The 19,545-nt window shown below is 34.8% G+C and overlaps 3 protein-coding genes across 3 annotated transcripts; all 3 read right to left on the bottom strand.

Annotated features, from left to right (window-relative positions):
* Window positions 1-57: 57 nt before the first annotated feature.
* LOC134252020 (uncharacterized) lies at window positions 58-6,422 on the bottom strand. The gene is made up of 4 exons (XM_062734439.1): window positions 6,127-6,422; window positions 1,958-2,345; window positions 1,636-1,812; window positions 58-1,531 (listed from the first exon to the last, which is right to left on the bottom strand). Exons 1-4 carry the CDS (start codon window positions 6,331-6,333, stop codon window positions 153-155), a joined length of 2,151 nt encoding a protein of 716 aa, XP_062590423.1. The 5' UTR covers window positions 6,334-6,422; the 3' UTR covers window positions 58-152.
* A 952-nt stretch (window positions 6,423-7,374) lies between these two features.
* Window positions 7,375-9,756, bottom strand: LOC134252039 (uncharacterized). Its single transcript, XM_062734461.1, has 5 exons — window positions 9,738-9,756; window positions 9,619-9,631; window positions 8,997-9,400; window positions 8,687-8,887; window positions 7,375-8,555 (listed from the first exon to the last, which is right to left on the bottom strand). Exons 1-5 carry the CDS (start codon window positions 9,754-9,756, stop codon window positions 7,375-7,377), a joined length of 1,818 nt encoding a protein of 605 aa, XP_062590445.1.
* Window positions 9,757-11,737: 1,981 nt separating this feature from the next.
* LOC134252006 (uncharacterized) lies at window positions 11,738-18,518 on the bottom strand. The gene is made up of 8 exons (XM_062734418.1): window positions 17,756-18,518; window positions 17,451-17,636; window positions 17,099-17,224; window positions 16,707-16,913; window positions 16,408-16,516; window positions 15,922-16,145; window positions 12,768-12,894; window positions 11,738-12,363 (listed from the first exon to the last, which is right to left on the bottom strand). The coding sequence occupies exons 1-8, from the start codon at window positions 18,497-18,499 to the stop codon at window positions 12,224-12,226; spliced, it is 1,863 nt and encodes a 620-aa protein (XP_062590402.1). The 5' UTR covers window positions 18,500-18,518; the 3' UTR covers window positions 11,738-12,223.
* Window positions 18,519-19,545: the final 1,027 nt, after the last annotated feature.

The following is a 19,545-nucleotide window of genomic DNA, read 5'->3' as shown; positions in this document are numbered from 1 at the left end:
AAATTAATATACTTAATGTTTTGATTAAAAAAATGAACATATAAAACAACAAAATCATGGAGGTATATCAAGTTTATTTCCACGAAAGGAATACCGATCAATTAATGATATGCCAGTATTTAAAGGCATTACATATTTTTTCCTGGAATGTTTCATCTTACATCAAAAAGTAATTTCATCAGAGAACCATCCTGACCCTCCGGACAAGCACAGATACACAGTACTGCTGGACAAGACGGTTTTCCATCGCTGCATTCCATTTCACAGATCATTTTCATGATGGAAACTGATCCATAGATAGTCGGCTCATTTGTTGTAAATTTGCTTTTGCAGACCTGTTTTTCTGGCGGGCAGTTTTTGCTGTAAGGGGATTTCTTCGTTTCTCTTTCAATTACTACCCCTGGCTCCCTGTCAAATTCTAGTTCTGGGTTAGCTAGGTCCCCTCTGGAGGGTTTTGAGTAAGTCGTTGTCAAAGTAGTATTCGTCGTAAAGGAGTGACCTTGGGGCATTTCAAAGAATCCAGAGTTTTGATTGCCTTGGAAAGTGTAATAATTCCTCTGCTGATTCCCAACCTGGTTCGGGAAATTTTGATTCATGATAGCATTTGTTCTAAATCCATCCTGTCCTTGAATTACACCACCGAGATTACCCTGACCTTGAGTAATACCGCTGAAACCACTTTGACCTTGCATTACACCACCAAGACCACCTTGACCAGCATCAGTTAAAATACCTTGACCGCCAAGTCCTCCATCTATAATGCCTTGTCTCTGCATCGCATGATACTGTAAATGCATTTGCGTTATCTGATCAGGAGTAAAGTGTGGAAAGACTCGAATCAGACGACGACGTTCTACCATTAAGGGTATTAGGACTTGCATTACGCGGTTTTCTGGAATTAAATGGAGAATTTGTGGATCCGACAAAACGGGGATAAGAGGAATGATTTGTTGCATCTGTGCATCATTTATTTGCATTCCAGTCAAAACAGGGGACAACCCAGCGATAGGGACGGGGTTCATTGGGGCACCTGCTGTAGGAATTCCGGCGACACCTGTCAGACCTCCAGCAGCCAAAGGAGCATTAACAAGAACTCTGTGTTCGGCTGCGGCAGGATTTATGCCAACACCGCCATTAACCATCATTCCAGGTTGTGCAACGAGTAGTGTGTTTTGCTGATTTTGTTCATAGCGATCATAAAGCATTCCACCCAAACCTAACATAAGACCACTCGGGATCAGCAGTTCTAGAAGACCAATGGCTAGTCCACCAACCCCTTTCTTGTATTTTTTCTTATCCACAGTTGGACTTTTGGTCGTTTCCGGGGTTTTCTCTGATTTGATAAGTATATTTGGGGGTATTGTTGGTCTTGTTTGTGGTATCAGTCGTCTTCTTAAATAAGGCCTTTTCGGCCTAGGAATTATAGGACGCGCAGGCGTAGGCTTGTTTTTTGGCGGGGTCGTGGCTACTTCCTTCCTATCTATAATTAGTTTAGGTGTCGTTGTCTGGACAGTAGGATGGTGCTTATCTTCTTAAAGAAAAAAGAGCACAAAATTTAATGAAAAAACAAGTAACCCTGAAAAAATAAGAAGAAAACATCTTTTGAATGAATTATCAATTTTTTCTTATGATTACCTTTGTGTGTCATAGTATCATATTTAGAAGTGAAATCAGGCCAAGCAAAATTTGTCGGAATCTGTGAAGATTCAGGAATAATCGAAATATCAGCACAATTTACAAGGGTCGTCTGTGGGCCAAGACCTTTACCACAAATCCGTGTTCCTTCAATAACTTCACAACCCTCGTCAACGTCTGCAAGGCAAGTAAAGTTTGTGTAGAACTGTGTTTCGAAATATTCTTGATTTATTCAGCTTTCAAGAAAGGAAGTTTAAGATATATATTCATTTAGAAACAAAGAACTGATTCATGACAATCTTAAAATATGATGCATACGTACTTGTAACCCACGTCCACTGCATTGTGCAAAGTTTGCATGAGAATCCAGTAGGCAGTTGTAAAGGTACCACTATGTCATTAGAAGCGTTAACCTTCGGAACATATATTTTTTTAACATTGGGAGAATTAGCCAAACTCAGAACTGTCTCATCAAAGCAACTTTGTGTTTCCTCTAAGGCATTTTTCGGGTTGCAGAGCTTGAAAATGTAGTATCCACCATTGCCGTTTTCGGATACCTCAATAGTAACATTAATGACCGAGCCTTCCCGATAGAGGTAAGTTGGTTGTCGATTGGCGGCATATTTTCCGTTCGGAATTTCATTGTGTCTCGGTGCATTATAGAAGTCTCCACATACACCACATCTTCCCTCCAAGTCACCATGCAATATCTGAGAAAATAAATAAAGTTGTGGGTAATATGGTGTACATGTAGAAGCAGAGTTGTGGATGAACTAGTATACTGTCTAGCGGTACATATAGCAGCGGTTTCTAGATAGGAGGTGCTGGAGAGAGTCTTGGAGAACCCTCCCTCTGTGTAAGAACATCATTATAAATAAATAGGTATATAATTATGGTTGGGTTGTAATGTATTTTTATGTCTGTTATTTTCACATGTTTTATTAATAAAATCTATAGCATCTTTAATTGTCTCACTCAATGCGTCCCTATTCCGACGGTCTCAGTAAATTTCAGATACCGTGAAAATCTGCAGTTTAAAACCACAAAAGAGGTAATATTGGCTATATCTTGATCCATGATTACTGTAGTATTGCATTACAATAAAATTTTATGGACTTTTTAGTTTGGTGTTCAAAGTTTATTTATATTGATATGCACTTTTTAAAATAAGAAATACATATATATCAGTATGATGTCTTGAAGGAAATAAAACCGTCAGAAAATGCAACTTGGACTCCTGATTTTATTATAACATGTAGATTAGGTATTATTCCTGACAACTTTCACAGTTATGGATGTTTTCTGTCAGAAAAGAAGAAAATGTGAAATGGTTGTACATCAGAAATGTCGTACATTGTTAAAAAAATGACAACAGAAGCCGTTGCACTTGTCTTATCTACTCAGTGATGAATTACTAGTATACATACTTTTGAAGACTTTAACTATTAAAGTACATATGTATAGTATTTGTTTTACATTTTCTATTGATGTGATCTGTGATTTACCTATTACTATGTTTGTTACAATAAAACTTTCTCTTAAAAGTATATTGACCAAGATTTTCTGAATAAGTGTCCAAAAGTACCTAATATTTACATGTACACGTACATATTATTTAAGGATAAATAACACAAACAAACTGTTTTCAGAAATCAGTTATATTTCTCATAGATTTACATTTAAGGTAGTCCGATCCTCAGGTTTATAAAATTAGCAGTTAAGTACATAAAAGTATCTCTGAATCCACAAAGATACAGTTTTATGTAAATTTATCCACAGTATTTCTTGTAAAGTAAAAGATTAACGTTAATCATATTATATAGGGAAAATTGTCAAATCTTTTTGCAGTAAAAGCGAATTGAAATATCAGCAATGCATTTTCTAATTGCAAATTGATCAACAAATATATTTCAGGTTAAAAAACAATACTTAGTAGGTATCCAGGCATTCAGAGAAATTGTCATGAATTTTATACTTTTTTGTCTTCTATTTCCATCATGTATTCTATAATACATAGTGTAAAAGGCTTTTGCTATCATTGCAAGACACCACAAATCACTTCTTATTTCTTATCATGCTAATAAGCATTGGTATCTAAGGCTGGATTCAAGAAAATTTTATTTCTCTAAAACTGTATTAATTTTTTTCCTTTTATAGATACAAAAAAATGTCAATTTTTATAAGACCTTTTCTATGACTTCCAAAAACCTTGAATCTTAAAAAGATGAAGAAAATGATAATTGTTGCATGAAAAAAAAATCATTTTGAAGCTTCATTTTGATGCATTTCAAATTAAATATTAATTTTTGGAGTTATCCTTCCTGGCTGAGGATCGGATATCCTTAAATCGGTAACCTGAATAATGTTCACCAGTATAGTGGAAGATTTATAAGATTTCGTCATAATGTTAAATATTTGTGCAGAATTTTATACGGGGATATACTAGTATAGAAAGCAAAACAAAGTCTCATCTCTAAGCACCAAGGAAAACCTCAAAATAATATATATATCACACTTATATTATATGTCATTAACGATTTATAATGTATGTATGTCATTTCAAATCAAAATCAGTCCAAAAATATATCAACCCATGCATCATTTTTTGTTTGTGTTGAGTACCCTTAAAAATGCAAGACAGTTCACAGATCAGCTGTTATGCATGATGGTCTCAGAGATTTTTCATAGATCCGAGGCGTATATTGTTTTTGTCCTGTCTGTTTGTCTGTCTGTCTGTCTGTCTGTCTGCTGTCAATTTTAACCTTCACCATAAATTTTGAACCATCTGAGAGATAGAGACTTCATATTTGGTATGCATACTCCACTTATTACTAGTAATTTTTATTTTCAAATGACACCAAGGTCTATGACCTAGTGACTTGACTGTGACCTATATGCTAAAATATATATATATATATATATATATATATATATATATATATATATATATATATATATATATATATATATATATATATATATATATATATAAAGCAAAACTTTTTACCATTTCATTATATTTCAGAACTTTCGACATAACTTTTGAACCATAGGAGATAGAGACTTCATATTTGGTATGCATACTGCACCAATTAAGTTCTTTCAAATGACACCAAGGTCAATGACCTTGTGCCTAGGCTGTGACCTGTATGCTAAAAATAGCTTTTTCGAACTTTCATCATAACTTTTGAACCATATGAGATACAGACTTCATATTTGGTATGCATACTCCACTTTTTCCTCTGATATTGTTAATCATGAGCTTGAAAGCAAAACGTGTATATGAATTGTTTGAATGGAAAGAATGTACATAAAATATACTTTTTCTCATACTTTCTTTGTTATTAATGATTACTAAGTATCATTGCAAAGGCAAACAAAGGTGCCAACACAATAAATTTCAATGATTTGGTGTCAAGCAGCTAAGATTCATTATTCTCATCACAATATTGAATCTTAGCATTTTTGCAAGAAAATCTACAGGGGGGATTTATTTAAGTCGAAACATTATTTACTGAAGGTGATTTCCAATTTCTTCAATATAGAGCTTTAAATCTAATTTGAAAGCAACCATGGAATCTTTAGCAAAACTAGTAATACCGATATTAAGACATCTCGCTACTTGACAGCATTAATTGTAGATGGGGATATTTTTGAAGACTTGTACATATGTAAGTTAATTTTAGTTGACTTACAAGATGGAATATCTCATTATACATGTAATTTATTAAAAGAATTGAAATGACTCAAATGAGCAGCAGTTTGAGACTGAATTTTCTAATCAGGTATATTTCAATGGATACATGTGTGTCATTATATTGGGGAATTTTGGCAACACATGAAATCATGTACCCGGTAATTGCGGTATGCACAAAACTCTCCAACCTTGTCTACTTATATTGATGGATGGGTACCCCCCGAGGGTGTCTAACTAATTAACACTACGCGTATACTTCATCGTGAGTTATAGTCTCTACTACACCATAGATCTTCTCCAAAAGATCGCACGATTTTCTGCCATTATGGAAGTAACCCTTCCATAATAAAATTATTTAGATAACTTGGTGCTTATGTCATTATTACAAATAAGAATATAATTCTAGATTCTGATTGTGGATTAAAATTAAATATATCGTATATTTAATGTCAATAAAATATACAAAAATAATTCATGAATTGCAAAGAATTTTAATTCATAGACTTGTTGCCAACAAGAGAATACAAAGACGTTTATACAGAGCCCAATCAACTAGTATATACCGGTATAACCTAACTCAGCCATGTTCCTATAGACATACATATATACAAGTATTTGATTTTTCGGATCAATATCCAGATTTTTAAAAAAAAAAATTTATTATTATCATTAATGAACATTTTACAGTGATTTAAACTCTCTTCAATAAAGCATTGCTTATTATTCGAAAACTTGTTTAATTACTAAAGGAAATTGGGGACTATTCTGTCCATTTGAAGAAACCCAACCGTTACCTTGACGTTTCCACAGTTCAGAGAATCGTAATCTGTGTTTGGTTCTGGCACCGTGGTCCATATATCGGCAAAGTACATAAAGGTAGCGGCACGTGCGGTGGGACATTTCAAAAACGCTCTCGGTCCAGTGTCCTGAGTTTCTACCCTGACAAATATGACCAGGACGAAAAGAACACAAAAAGTTAATTCCTTCATTTGGAACATCATTATTAAGTTCTCAGAAGCAACCACTATACCATTTTTAACTCATGGTCTATCATTATCGGGTTATTGTGACATTCACCCTTTTCCGGTGAAACAATCTGACGACAATTTTTTTTCGTCATTCAGTTGTGATATGTCGTATTATTGGTTCATTATTATGAGTTCATAGGTTAATGATTTTCTATAGGTTAAATTATGTATGATATATAAAATAATTGTCGCCTTCCCTTCTGTGCAACAACAATTTAACAAGTAGTGCTGTATAACTTATTACGGTTGTATTCAGTGTTTGGTGTGGCATTTACTTTGTGGTGATGATAAATTCTATGAATTCTTTATGAAACCAATGAAAATTAGATTTTGAAGTAAGATAAACAACAGTAAAACGATTTATTCGAATGACATTGTTTGTAACACACTTGTGAAGCATCGCTTGTACATGTACATGTATATTCCAAATTACACGAGGGTAAAAGAACATGAATTAATGGTTCGATATAAAATTTACAATCCCTCTTGTCCTTTTTGATTTTTTTTTTCCTTGAATAATGGATAATACAAGAACACAAAACAAATCCATCTATATGTCTGTTCATCCCTATATAAGAATCAAGGAGAGGGAGATATTAACAGTATGGAAGTATAGAACCCAACACCAGATTTTTGGCACTCGCTGTATGGGGCTCAGTATCTACAACTACAAACAATCATTCCACAATCGTTTTATAACAAAGAAATCTTATTATACAAACATTTCACTGATGGTAAATATGTTTAAATATAGTCCTCAAAATATTAATACACTTTTCGCATTTAATTTTTTTTCTTACTCCATAGTGACTTTAAACGCAACAAACTGACACTTGGAGTGACAGAATTACTCCATTTTGTTAACAACTTCATTAGAATTAACAAGAAAATATGTATTTTGTGAGTTTAAGGACCTCTATAAATACGTCAAAAAATATCAGTACAAAACTGAGAAAAAATTCCATGTCGCATTGCATTAACTTCTTTTGCTGCAGTATTAATAAAATTTGCTCATTATTTTCCAAACAGACTTGCAGCGGCTATTCTGGCCTGCATATTTAATTTGCCTGCTGGCTCTTCTTTGCACGTGCACGAGCACATCTCTGCTGGACAGTTAGGATTACGTGCAGAGCAGTGCAGATCGCATATCATACTGACTATATCAACAGCCCCGTATACCGTGGGTTCATTTGCTCCATATCTTGGTTTGCATGTTTGTTGTGAGATTGGGCACTTTTTACTGTAAGCTGATATATCAAATTTATGTGGCTGATTTTCTATAACTTCCTTTGTTTTAACTTTATTGACTTCCGGTTCTTCGTCATATTGCATCCTGGTAAAGGCGTGGTTGCTGGGAAGCTGGAAAAACTGCTCATCTCCTCTGTTTGGACGACTGTTGCCGTATGACGTTGGTTTATAATTTTGTTGATATTGTACATTATAACCGTAGCCTCCTCCATTAACACCGTAGCCCGGATTTACAATGCCCATACGATAATTCTTCCCTCTGTTTCCATAGCCTCTATAATTGTTGCTACCGTAACTTGTTCCTTGTTTACCGTAACCTTTCCCGTATCCCTTCTTCTTGACTGGAACAGGCTCCTCCACCATTGGGACAACAACAGGAGCAGGCAGCATGGTGTAACCGAATGACGGGACGTATGGTGGGGAGAACATTGGCTGTACTGGCTGGGAAATCATAGGCATAGACACAGGTGGAATATCTATATATTCAACGTTTCCTCTGTTTTCTCTTCCATTCATCGACATTAAAAGCATCAGTCCCCCAAGACCAAGTCCCAGAGGCGCTATCATACTTCCCAATGATAAACCACCCAAAATTCCGGAACCCCCAGCAGCAACTGGAGCCACTGGTAATGGAGCAATGGGTGGAATAATGGGGCCGGGAATCAGTTTTTCTGTGGACTGTGGTAGTGGTGGTGTGGTAGTTAGAGATGATGGCGGCCCGGTGGTTTGCTGAGGGTTTGGTGTGGTGTTGATTGGTGTTGGTGTTACGATGATGAGTTTGTCAGTGGTGGTTGGAGGAGCACCGGTGGTTGTGGCGGGGGCTGGGCTTGTACTTGGTGGATTTGTGATGATCGGGAATGGAGTAGTGGTGGCGGGCCCTGCTGGAGTTGTTACTGGAGTAGTTGTAGGGATGACGATAACAGGGTTAGATGTAGTTTGAGCTGGTGCTGTTAGGAGAAACAAACAGTAGAATATTACAATTTTGTTATTTTTCGTTGATTTATATGTCAATTTTATAAGTGAGGAACCCATCATGGTCATTTACAAGGGCACTGCAAACCTTTTACGATATATTTACCTGGCGTGGTCCCCGACCCAGTGTGTCCTCCGTGAATGGTGGCGTATACAGAGTTGTAATCCGGCCAGTGGAAATCCGCCGGAACAGCTGCACTCTGGGAAAGAATTGTGAAATCGGCACAATTTACAAAGGTGGGCTGCATGCCGTATCCCATACCACAAACTAACTGACCATTCATACTACCACATCTCCAGTCTCTAGCTGGAAAAGAGGGGGGGAAACTATCATTAAGTTTCAATGCAAAAACGTAGTAGACTTCTACACTGGAATTAAATTCCGAAATATAACTGTCAATTACGTATTTGGTTACCTGTCACCCACGTCCACTGCATGACGCAGTAATCACATGTCAGTCCTGCTGGTAACTGGAGCGGAACAACGATATCCCCGTCCATATCCGGTATCTGTATGATGGTTTGATCCGCCGTATTGGCGAGTTTCAGGGGATTCTGGTCAAAGCAGGCCTGAGAAGCCGCAGTAGAGGAATCTGTTTTGCAAAGTTTGAATTTGAAAAAGCCGCCATTGGCACGTGCTGTGACCTGCACCGTGACGTTTATTACACCCCCTTCCCGGTAGATGTAGGTGGACCTTTTGGAAGCGTACTGTCCGTTAGGGGCCTCGTTTGGTCTTGATCCCCCGACGTAATCCCCACATCGACCACATTTTCCCGTCAGGTCTCCATCAGTCTGAAAGGAAAAATGTATATTTGAATAGCTTCAACTTATAAGCAGTTTCTGGAAATAGTGAAAGAGGAAAGGGGTCCAAGGACTTCGATAAACCTGAAAAATACAGAGTATTAAACAGACCTGTTTACTCTTACGATTTCAAACTTTTTAGAAGAATATAAGGAATATTAATGTTGTTTTTTTGTAATGAAAATATTTCAAACATATGGGAATATTTATGAAATAACAAAGACCTTGTTGTTATACCTTGTTTTGTGATCTTTTAATATATGTAAAATTGATAAAGTGATCTTACTGGCAAATGCCAATTCCTCTAATGTCCCAGCGTTATAATTAAAGGTTTTCAATATATGAGAGAAACTTACCTGATAATCCTTGTCCCATATTTTAAGAGATATATATACATATACATGTACCACCAATTCTATTTTAAGTTAACTTTTTAAAGCATCACACTGAGAAACATTCCATGGGTCATATAATTAAACCTTGGTTGATACAATGAACTGAACCACTGACCCAAAATTTCTTTTACACTTATGTGACAAGAAGAAATTATGAGATACAGTAAAACTCGATTATAACGAAGTCATTTGGGACCTATGAAATAACTTCGCTATATTTGTAATTTGTTATATCCATATAAGGAATTCATTAAATTTATACTGCTGGGGATCAAAGAAAAGTTTGTTATATCGTGAATTCGCAATATCCATGTTCGTACAAAACGAATTTTACTGTATCTTACAACAACTGAATGTTAATTTATTGAAATCTTCGATAAAACTTAATTTAAAGGAGATGGAAGAACAAGGCGTGCAAAATGCCTTTTGTTTCATATATATAAAAGACGTATTCATTTTTAATTTAGTTTTTAAGAGTTGTTTTAATAATAACAAGGTAGGAAATATGATAAGCTGGTCTTTTTTACGGAGAATTCGCTTCACTTATAAACCAATAAGGTGTTATTCTTATGATAAGCAATAAAAATCCATTTTTAAATATAATTTTTCTAACAAGCTATATGCATACGTTAAGTACATGTATATTCTTTTCAAAAGAAATGGAGCGAAGGCCCAATCATATTTGAAAATCATGATATTATATAAATAATATTTGCCCTCATTGGTATATACATCCTATTTCATGGACGAAATTTTTCATTCTTTGTGAGATTGTTGCAGTTTGTGGAGGTTTTATAAACAGTATACGTTTATATTATGATAAGTTAAAAAAATGTCATTTTTGAGATACATTTTTTCTATGGTTTGTTAATCAAGTATATAGGCATTTTTCTCGCCATGTTTGCACATCTGAAATATAATGGAACATAAAAACGTATTTTATAATTAAAGTATTTAGTAAATACTATTTACAGTTGTACATGTATTAATTGATATCGAATGATTCTTTTGCTAATCTATCAAATCTCTCAATCGTCACCAGTTTAAATAAAATTTAGTAAATATGAAATCTTACCTACAATAACTTAAAACTGAATTAGGCTATTATTTAAAAAAAAAAAATCATTTTTATCTATATAATATTTTTGCTTTTGATATCAATCCACATAAAAAACAATTGATTGCCGGTGTACGGAATGCTTACATAAGTCCCTCCACAATTCAGTGACATATCCTCCGTATTCTGAGTGAGTGTGTCCCCCCAAGGTGCCTCCCCGAAATATCGCCACACTGATGAACGGCTGGTGGGGGACTTTAGAAATCCATTCCCCAACACAAAAGGCGCGAACCACGCAAAACAAACAAATAGTCCAATAGAAAATTTCATTATCTTCCACAGCATATTATAACACAATAAATCATCCAATCATATTTTTTATAGTTATAAATCCAAATTTCACAAAAATCTTATGTCAGTGCGGACTTAAGATTTAGACACCTATCCTTCGCATGTTTCAACTATGATGTCCTAGCGAATTTCTCCCCAATCCTCTTGGGTCATAAAGTATCCAGAATGTGTACTACAGTGATAAATTCTTGGTACACTACACCGGCTCTACGATATAACCTGATTCAATGCTACCCAATTACGTCACTCTGACAAGCAACGTAACTAAGCGATCTTGCTTTGACAAGTCAAGCAAAGGGTATACAGTGAGGTAACTCAATCCAACCTAGAGCCTATACTGGACTTTCTGTCTACTACCTAAATGTTGGATTACGAATTTTATTAAATAAATTTCTACTTCAAGGTCGAAAAAATACGCTTTTTCGATTTTTTTCTGGTGAAAACGTTACAACGATCGTCATAATTGGCATCCCTTTCAAAACACCTTCCTCATGTTAATTCTGGAGAAAATGGGGAAAATGATTTATCTTATTTAAAAAAAAGGAAACATATCTAAATTATAAAGCCTTTTATTACTGTAAGAAAAGCAACAACATTCTGCAAATTTTATTTTTAAATTTGCCTTAAAATTTTACCATGGGAAACAATTTTAATTTTGATTCCTTCCCTATGACAACTTTGGATAGACTAGATAAGTTTCTTACTATTAGTTTAGAAAGGCATTGATTCATGCTTTCTTTAATGTGATTTACAATAATAATTCTTTTTGTGGGAAAAAAAACTCTTTTGGAATAATCCATGAAGGGAAATAAATACAAATTTAAAATTAGGCTAAACACTTGGTACTAAAGCTAAACATATGCATGCATTCTGCAATAGAAATCCTCAACTGGATTTATGTCGTGAACAATTTTTAACAATTAAACTCTTCCTGGATTTAGGAAAAGGGAAGCTCAGCATCAACAATGACATCAGCACTATATTAATGGCACAACTGTTCAGAAAACTCATCAATCAACAACACTGCTGCTGAATGGGGCTAGAATCTGTCATTGAATTCGAACACTCCCTCTGTGATGTGTTTGATCACATGACGCTTCTCACTAACCACTGCATTCATCTGATCCTGTATCCAGCAGAGAACTTCTGGGGTGGTCTGTGTGGAGGCTGAATAGTATGCTATAAATAAATTGAACCAGATACACAATTAATCATGCCAACAGTTTCACATATACCGGTACTGTAAACAGAGAAACTACTCACATGTGGACTACTTTAAAACTGGGTGAATTCAAAGAACACAGTATGATTTGTTAAACAGATCTATGAATTGGTGAAATTGAAATGGGGCAAAATTGTCTGCAAGTGTAAAAGGGCCAAAATAACCCTGAATACAGTTTTAACTGCCAATTAATGAGGGGTGATATCAATGCATACTCAAAGTTAAAAGAAACTGCATGGTTGAAGCCCATTTCCTTTCAGACTGCTCATCATAGTTGGTGATTAAATTTCTACATTTTTTTCTACAATATAACATAAGTTACATAACACTGATTTGTACGGTTTTCCTATAAAATCCTTACTGTCGTCTTTACAAGTCATGTAGAAACAGGTCCATGCTGATCCACAGAAAATCTCCAAAGGCAGCGGAAACTCGTGGGTCAGGAAAAGAAGCTTTCCCAGGAAATGGAAGGCATGACGATAAATGTCCTAAAATAGGTAAAGTAAAAATTGAAAAAAACAGTGTTCTGTGTTCTCGAGATGCATTCAGGTTTTTTGAAAGTTCATGAAGACATGGCTGATACTTTTCACTCAGACATATTTCTTAAAGTATGTCATTTCAATTGTAATATGAAATATTCCTTTAAATATTTTTTTTTAAAAACAAATACTGTATTTACATTTCTTTCATCCAATAAATGTATTAAATCAGAGAAATTAACATTATGTGTTCCTTAGGTTCCATAAATTTGTATTGAATATGTTTTGAGTACCACTATTTCAAAATTGTTTGCAAATATTTGGTAACATTTTCTCATTTCTACACCCAAACAAGTTTTTTCTATCCAGCTATGGAATGCATGTATAAATTATAACAGTGCAGGAGTGTTGTTTTTCTGAAGTCCCTACACCAAGAAACATGTCAGCCCAAGGCTACAAACTGCCGTGTAATACAGTATAGGAAGTGTGTATCTACCTGAGAACTACATAATGCTATCTAATATCACTTGGGCCTAGGAATGCACCCAAAAACTACTTCAGTAAAACTTGATTAAGCTGGACATCACTGGTTCTAAAGAAATTGGCCAGATTAGACAACCTTCTGTATTAGATATTTTTAAACAGCTGAATTTATTAATTACATTGTATTGGGCAAGGTTTTGGAATACACAATAACCAGATTACACAAGTTTCACTGTAGAACTTTTTTTTAAAGTTTGGTCTAAAGAGGCTTTATGGAAACTTGGAAATGAGACCTGTTCCAGAAATTTTACCATGGGACACCAATCCCGAGGGTATTACATAGGCTCTCCCCAACTTTACTGAGGTGAGCTGAAAATTGATTAGTACCCAGGGACATAATGCATATCAATTTAAGTCCACCGTATACAATAAGAGAAACATAAAAGAATACATGCAGCCTTTTGTTTGAGCATTGATTGATATTAAGATCCACTTTCTGTGCATTTTCTAATCAGAAAACTGTAACATATAGAATGATTGAACATTTGGGCTAAATCATTAATAAATATGAACATGAATGAGAATTGCATACTTGGGGACAAATAATATGATAATTTGTGTTTTTATATGTATGTAATATATTAACTGCTAGAAAACTGCTGGGTTTTGAGATCAAGAGTCAATGTCCTCATATAGTCATACATGTGATAATCATTAGCATGAAAAATGTTCTCCACAAAGGCCAAAAATAACATGTCAATCAGAAGCAATCACTCATTAATTAATGATAAAAAAAGAATAAGTGACAACAACATAGAAAATCTCCTCTAATGTGGAAAATGCATTAATTAAGCAGTTTTCGTGATCAAGAAATCTGTAGATATAAGGATTGTGATGGATATGTCAAATAAGCCATGAAATATCACAGGCAGTGATGATTTACACTGACCACCTAAATCAAAATATACAGTCTCTCTAGTAATTGGTCAGTGTCTTATAATCATGACAAAAAAAAAAGCAAAACCATCTCTTAAGTCCCTAAAAGCACAATGTCCTTTTTCTGTTCCAAAAACTACAGAAATGTGGACACATCAGGAAACACAGTAATTTATTTCAGGTTGTAATTCACTAAATCTATTCGATTGGAATTTAAAAACTAGCAAATTCAAAGAATTGTGGTTTCCGCTTTCTCTGTTTTTCTGGGTGAGATGTCATTATTTATGGCATATTGTGTCAAATACTAACGCCCTATCATATGTCATTCAAAATTTATCATCAAAGTAGATTTTTTTTGAAAATTAGGTAAAAAATGAGGGTGAGATCAAGGGGTCAAAAATTGTATCATGTTCAGAAATACATGTATCTTGATAAGAGATGGGTACCCTTCAATATTATACAATTATTGACTTTTGATGAGGTCAAAAGCAGTGACTATACAGGACCTAGAAAGTAATTATTGGTTCCCAACCGAGGCCGAAGGCCAAGGTTAACCAATTAACACCATCAATTAGTCACGTAGTAATTGGGCCAATTCAAAAGTCAATAACCATTTTATTAAATGAATAGGAATTTTACAACACTTTTGACACTTTCATTCTTGTCTCCATCAAACATAAACATCCATAATATAATGTAAAGTGTAACAAAACTTTTAATATGTTGACATACTTCAACAGCTTAACAAATAGAAGTTAAAAATTCAAAAACAATATTATTAAACAATAAATACTCAACCATTTACTTTCAAAACTGTTTTATCTTCATGGTAATGACGTCTGACATGTTTACATTCACACCAACACATGTTTTAGAACGCACAATTTGATTGGTAAAAAAAAAAACTATTAGCAAATCTATGGTTGCATGGTCAAGAGGAAAATCCTGAATTAACCTCCAAGTTCTTCATTTGAGGTGAATCACTCGGAGTTACACCTCAGAAAAGAGCGTCTAGACCAATCAGAGAGCACCAAAATTCCTGATCATTTAATAAAATAGAAAGAATGGCAGTGTCCATGTTTTGGTAAGGGAAACCCAAAATATGTATCAAATCAAAAATTAAAATAGGAGGTCACAAACTCACAATGGCACTATGAAACAAAGATCTGTGAAAGTCTCAATAAATTTCATTCAGTGGTATAGGAGGAGATGCAGATATGAGATGGATACCCCAAAGCGTAACAGACGGATGGATGGTCAGACATGCACTACAGACGGACATCCCAATCACTATTTACCCTCCCACTTTTCAAGCTTGGAGATAATAAATTGTCTTTTTCTAAATTAATTTACTATCACAAATCAATGACCATTAAGTTTCCTTAGAGAAGTAAGAGTATTATTATGTAATAATACAATTAAATTCCATGTAATCTGCTCTTTGCCACTAGCTTGCAGTTTACCATCTCTTGTATTTGGTTTAGAAAAAGGTGTTACATGAGTCAAAAATTCAAATTTTAAATACAGCTAAACCAGCTATCCAACAGTCTCTGTGTATGCACCACAAGCCCACAACCTTCCCTATATATAAATATTTAGACAAACACATAAACTTACAAGGAACCAGTTTCCCATGGTCACGCATCTGGGGGTGGGGCGGATTCGGATCTGTTGATAGTGTTCCTCCCGGGGTCGGGCAAAGACCAGGGCACACAGGGCCAGGAATTCCTGCTGGGTGACGTGAAGATTCCGACCCCAGGTTAACAAAAGGAAGTACCTCAGACAGTACACAATGAAACCATTCTTCCTACCATAACGGTCAAACCATTTTGTTTTTACCACTACAACAGAACATATCATTTCTTTCAAGCTTAATTATTCATAAATCTATTATGCTAAGAAAATGGTACTAAACTGTGATTTAATTTTAATACTTTTGACAATTAAAAATGTTCGATAAAGAAACATATTCTTCAATATCCAATAGCAAAGCTGAGATGTCTGTTTGACCTTTATTTCCATTGTTGTCTATCATAAAAGTAAATATATGTATTCAGACAAAGAGTTGACAATTTTTGAAGTGGGCATTTTTTTAAGTTTTACCTGGTTCTATATGTGACATGATATGATGAAAGCTATTTAGGTTCCAGAATGTCTTATCTTCATAAATTTTGTGAACAGGTGGGATTTCTGGGTCATCAATGGCTAAAATCTGTTAAATATATATAAAAATACCTTTTTTATTAACACATTTATTGCCTACCCATTTGCACACTGTACTGCAACATTTTAATGTAAGTCTCAAATCCTACATTCTTGGTTAAAAAACACATCTAAACTTTTTTTTTCCAAAAATAAAATATGATACCCTATAACAAGCACCTGCATCACTCAAAGCTTACCCCTGAAATCTTAAGTGGTTCCCAGGGGCTGCGTCCATACTCATTGACAAGATTTTCTTGGCGTGGAAGGACAATTCTGTAGATATGAGATCTGAGATCAGCCAGCGCCACCTCAACACAGGGCTGACCATAGGTGGTGTCCTCCTGCAGCATGCGGTGCCAGTAAAAATTGTTATGCATGGCCATTAAATGTGTGGGGTACTTCAGCTTAATAAAATAAAATTTGAGTTTATAATAGGTTCCAGTACTAAGCATCCATTGCTGGATTATGATGCATGTATATCATTATGAAAAGTAATAATATCTTATTGTTCTAAAAAAGAGTGGCAAGCTATACATGTACAAGCAGTAGGTATTGTTGAATAAAAAAAGTATTTGATTTTTGGCCGTACTAAGGTTATCTTCTCTGCTAGAAGTTTAGAAAAGTATCCTTTGTGTACTACTTCCTCAGGGCTTGACTGAAGGTCATAAAACAGTCTAGAATGTTCCACAGATCTGGCAAAGGCAAAATTATGAGTCTGTAAATGAAACAGGAGACATTTTTAGCCTAAAGAAAAAGTGATTTACAAGAAAAAAAAAATCAAATGAATATTTTTTTTCAAAAGTAAAAATGACAAATACTGAATTGGATAAATATACAACTTCATCTTTGTTCAGGTGTCATTGATTTTCTTAATTTGGTACATATAACAAAAATCAAAAAGTCATCAAAGGTAAATTCAAACCCTGAAAACTTTGTTTTACCATTTCTCTGTATAACATGGGATGGTTTTCTATCGCTTTGTAGCGGTTGACCCATTCTGCAAAAGTTTCCACACTCTTTCTCCCCTGCAGGTCTAGCTGTCCATTTAATCCTTCTGTGACATACTGAGAGGTGAAGTCATTGCCAGCAATAATGCTCAGTTCTGTCATTAAATGGTGACTCTGAAACTATAAAATTAATCTTCTCCTAGATATACTAACTTATAACATCCCCATGTTACAGAAAGCAATGAAAATTATTAGAGTCGCGCAAAGACACATGAATCAATACTAAAATTTCTACCAACCCCAAAAGTATTCATGACTCTTTCTGTGGAGATTATACCACACATAACTGACTCAGGCTTCACAGGAACTTCAATGGGAAGACCTATTTGTAAGCTATTTTGAAAGTCAAACAGTTCATTTGGGATAAATCTACAGTTCTTAAAAATACAAAAATCTGAATCATTACTCCAAATCACAAAAGCTTTTTCACGTTCATGCAGAGCTTTCGCAATCATAAAATCTGCTTCCCCTGTCACACTCTGGATTAACTCACATCCACAAGATTTCAGTGTTTCAACAATCTGGATCTCTAAACACACAGGTCTCACAAACATTTGTTCCTCTAAGTCACACATTTCCTTTGTTCCTCTACACACATTGATCACCTCGTTTAGATTACTGACTTCCCTATGATGTCTTTTCATCCAAGTGTCTAACTTGTGTTGTGTATTGGCATCAGAACAGCCTTTGGTAGCGTCCATGAAGAACACAAAAGAAATCTTTAACTGTTTGAAAATTTCAATAAATCTTCTTATGAAATGATCCATAGATCCATATTCTCCTCCTAGTATTCTCAAGTATTCATTGTTTCTGAGACTGCTTAAACCTTTCCAGAACTTTGGAAGAAGCATGTGTTCAAAAGAATAAAAGTCCACGAGGATTTCGATGCCTCCTCTACTTTTGGCCACAGCTACCAAGTCCACATCTTCAACACACTCCTCCCTCCTCCGCAAACAATGACTTAACAAGCCCCGGATACCCATCACTCAACTATAAACAAATGAAAATGTTCGACAATGTCAAATTACATCTTATTATTATCTTAACAAATCATAATAGATACATTATTATAAATGTATATATAGCATGTATGATAATTAGCGGAAAAAATCTTTATTCTACAACACACATTTAACAATGTACTTGATTTAGCATAACCACTGAGCTATTGAGACCCCAATTTATTGACTGACTCTCACACACCTGTGAACCTGTTACATAACTATTGATTAGCTATGTTATGGGATATCTTACAATATTAAAAAAAAACTTAATTTAACAATCTTAGAGATTCTTCAATTTAGGTTTGATGTGTCAACAAATGTTTGACTTTAGCTGAACTCTCTAACACAGATTTCTCAAACAGAAATTTCAAAGTGATTTGGAAGTCTCAGCTGCTTGATCTTTTAAATATTTTTTCAGTAGTTGAAGTTTTTCTTGGTCCTATGAATTTCAACTTAAACTATTAAAAGAAAATAATGCTTAACAGTATTCGACTATTCATTCAATGATTTGACATTCAGATGTGAATTAAAGATAAGAAAATTTCAGGCGTTTCTAAAAGATTTCATTGCAGATGAAAACATGATAAAGTTAGTGAGACTTGGTAAATTTAATAAGGATAACAAACGCCGTCCATTGCCCGTTACCTTCTCAACCCCAGAAAAAAAAGTGGAGTTCTTTAAACGAGGTGGAAAGTTGCGGGAAAACATTGAATTCAGTGAAGTACGACTTGCAAATGATTTGACACGCACAGAGAGGGAAAATGAAAAGAAACTGTATACGAAAGCCAAGGAACTGAATAAAAAGTTCGGGGGAATTCAATTACCGTGTGCGCGGTCCACCTTGGGCAAGGAAAGTAGTAAGGCTCAGGGTAAGCGACCCAGACTAGAAGATACAAAGAGGAATGTAAATAATGTATATAGTTTTAAAGTGATAAACAAACTTTCGTTCTTTTACACCAATGCAGACCAATTTAGAAATAAGTTCAATGAGTTCCAGGTCAGGATAAGGGACACAAAGCCATTAA

This window comes from Saccostrea cucullata, unplaced genomic scaffold (assembly GCF_032062105.1).
Source record: "Saccostrea cucullata isolate Sc308-1 unplaced genomic scaffold, CSIRO_AGI_Scuc_v1 ctg6, whole genome shotgun sequence".
NCBI classification, from domain to species: Eukaryota; Metazoa; Mollusca; class Bivalvia; order Ostreida; family Ostreidae; genus Saccostrea; species Saccostrea cuccullata.
Note: the sequence above shows the minus strand (reverse complement) of the source record. Positions and strands in the feature narration are given on the sequence as shown.

Excerpts from the sequence above, each read along its gene's own strand:
- LOC134252039 (XM_062734461.1), bottom strand. Across the intron at positions 8,888-8,996 it reads GCAGTGGACGTGGGTGACAG|CTAGAGACTGGAGATGTGGT; the intron begins GTAACCAAATAC and ends CCTCTTTTCCAG. Across the intron at positions 8,556-8,686 it reads TGGGTCGGGGACCACGCCAG|CACCAGCTCAAACTACATCT; the intron begins GTAAATATATCG and ends TTCTCCTAACAG.
- LOC134252020 (XM_062734439.1), bottom strand. The coding sequence starts at position 6,333 with ATGATGTTCCAAATGAAGGAATTAACTTTTTGTGTTCTTTTCGTCCTG. Across the intron at positions 1,813-1,957 it reads GCAGTGGACGTGGGTTACAA|ACGTTGACGAGGGTTGTGAA; the intron begins GTACGTATGCAT and ends CTTGCCTTGCAG. Across the intron at positions 1,532-1,635 it reads TGATACTATGACACACAAAG|AAGATAAGCACCATCCTACT; the intron begins GTAATCATAAGA and ends TTTTTCTTTAAG.
- LOC134252006 (XM_062734418.1), bottom strand. The coding sequence starts at position 18,499 with ATGGGTATCCGGGGCTTGTTAAGTCATTGTTTGCGGAGGAGGGAGGAG. Across the intron at positions 17,225-17,450 it reads CCATGTTATACAGAGAAATG|ACTCATAATTTTGCCTTTGC; the intron begins GTAAAACAAAGT and ends TTTCATTTACAG. Across the intron at positions 12,895-15,921 it reads CCATGGGAAACTGGTTCCTT|GACATTTATCGTCATGCCTT; the intron begins GTAAGTTTATGT and ends TACCTATTTTAG.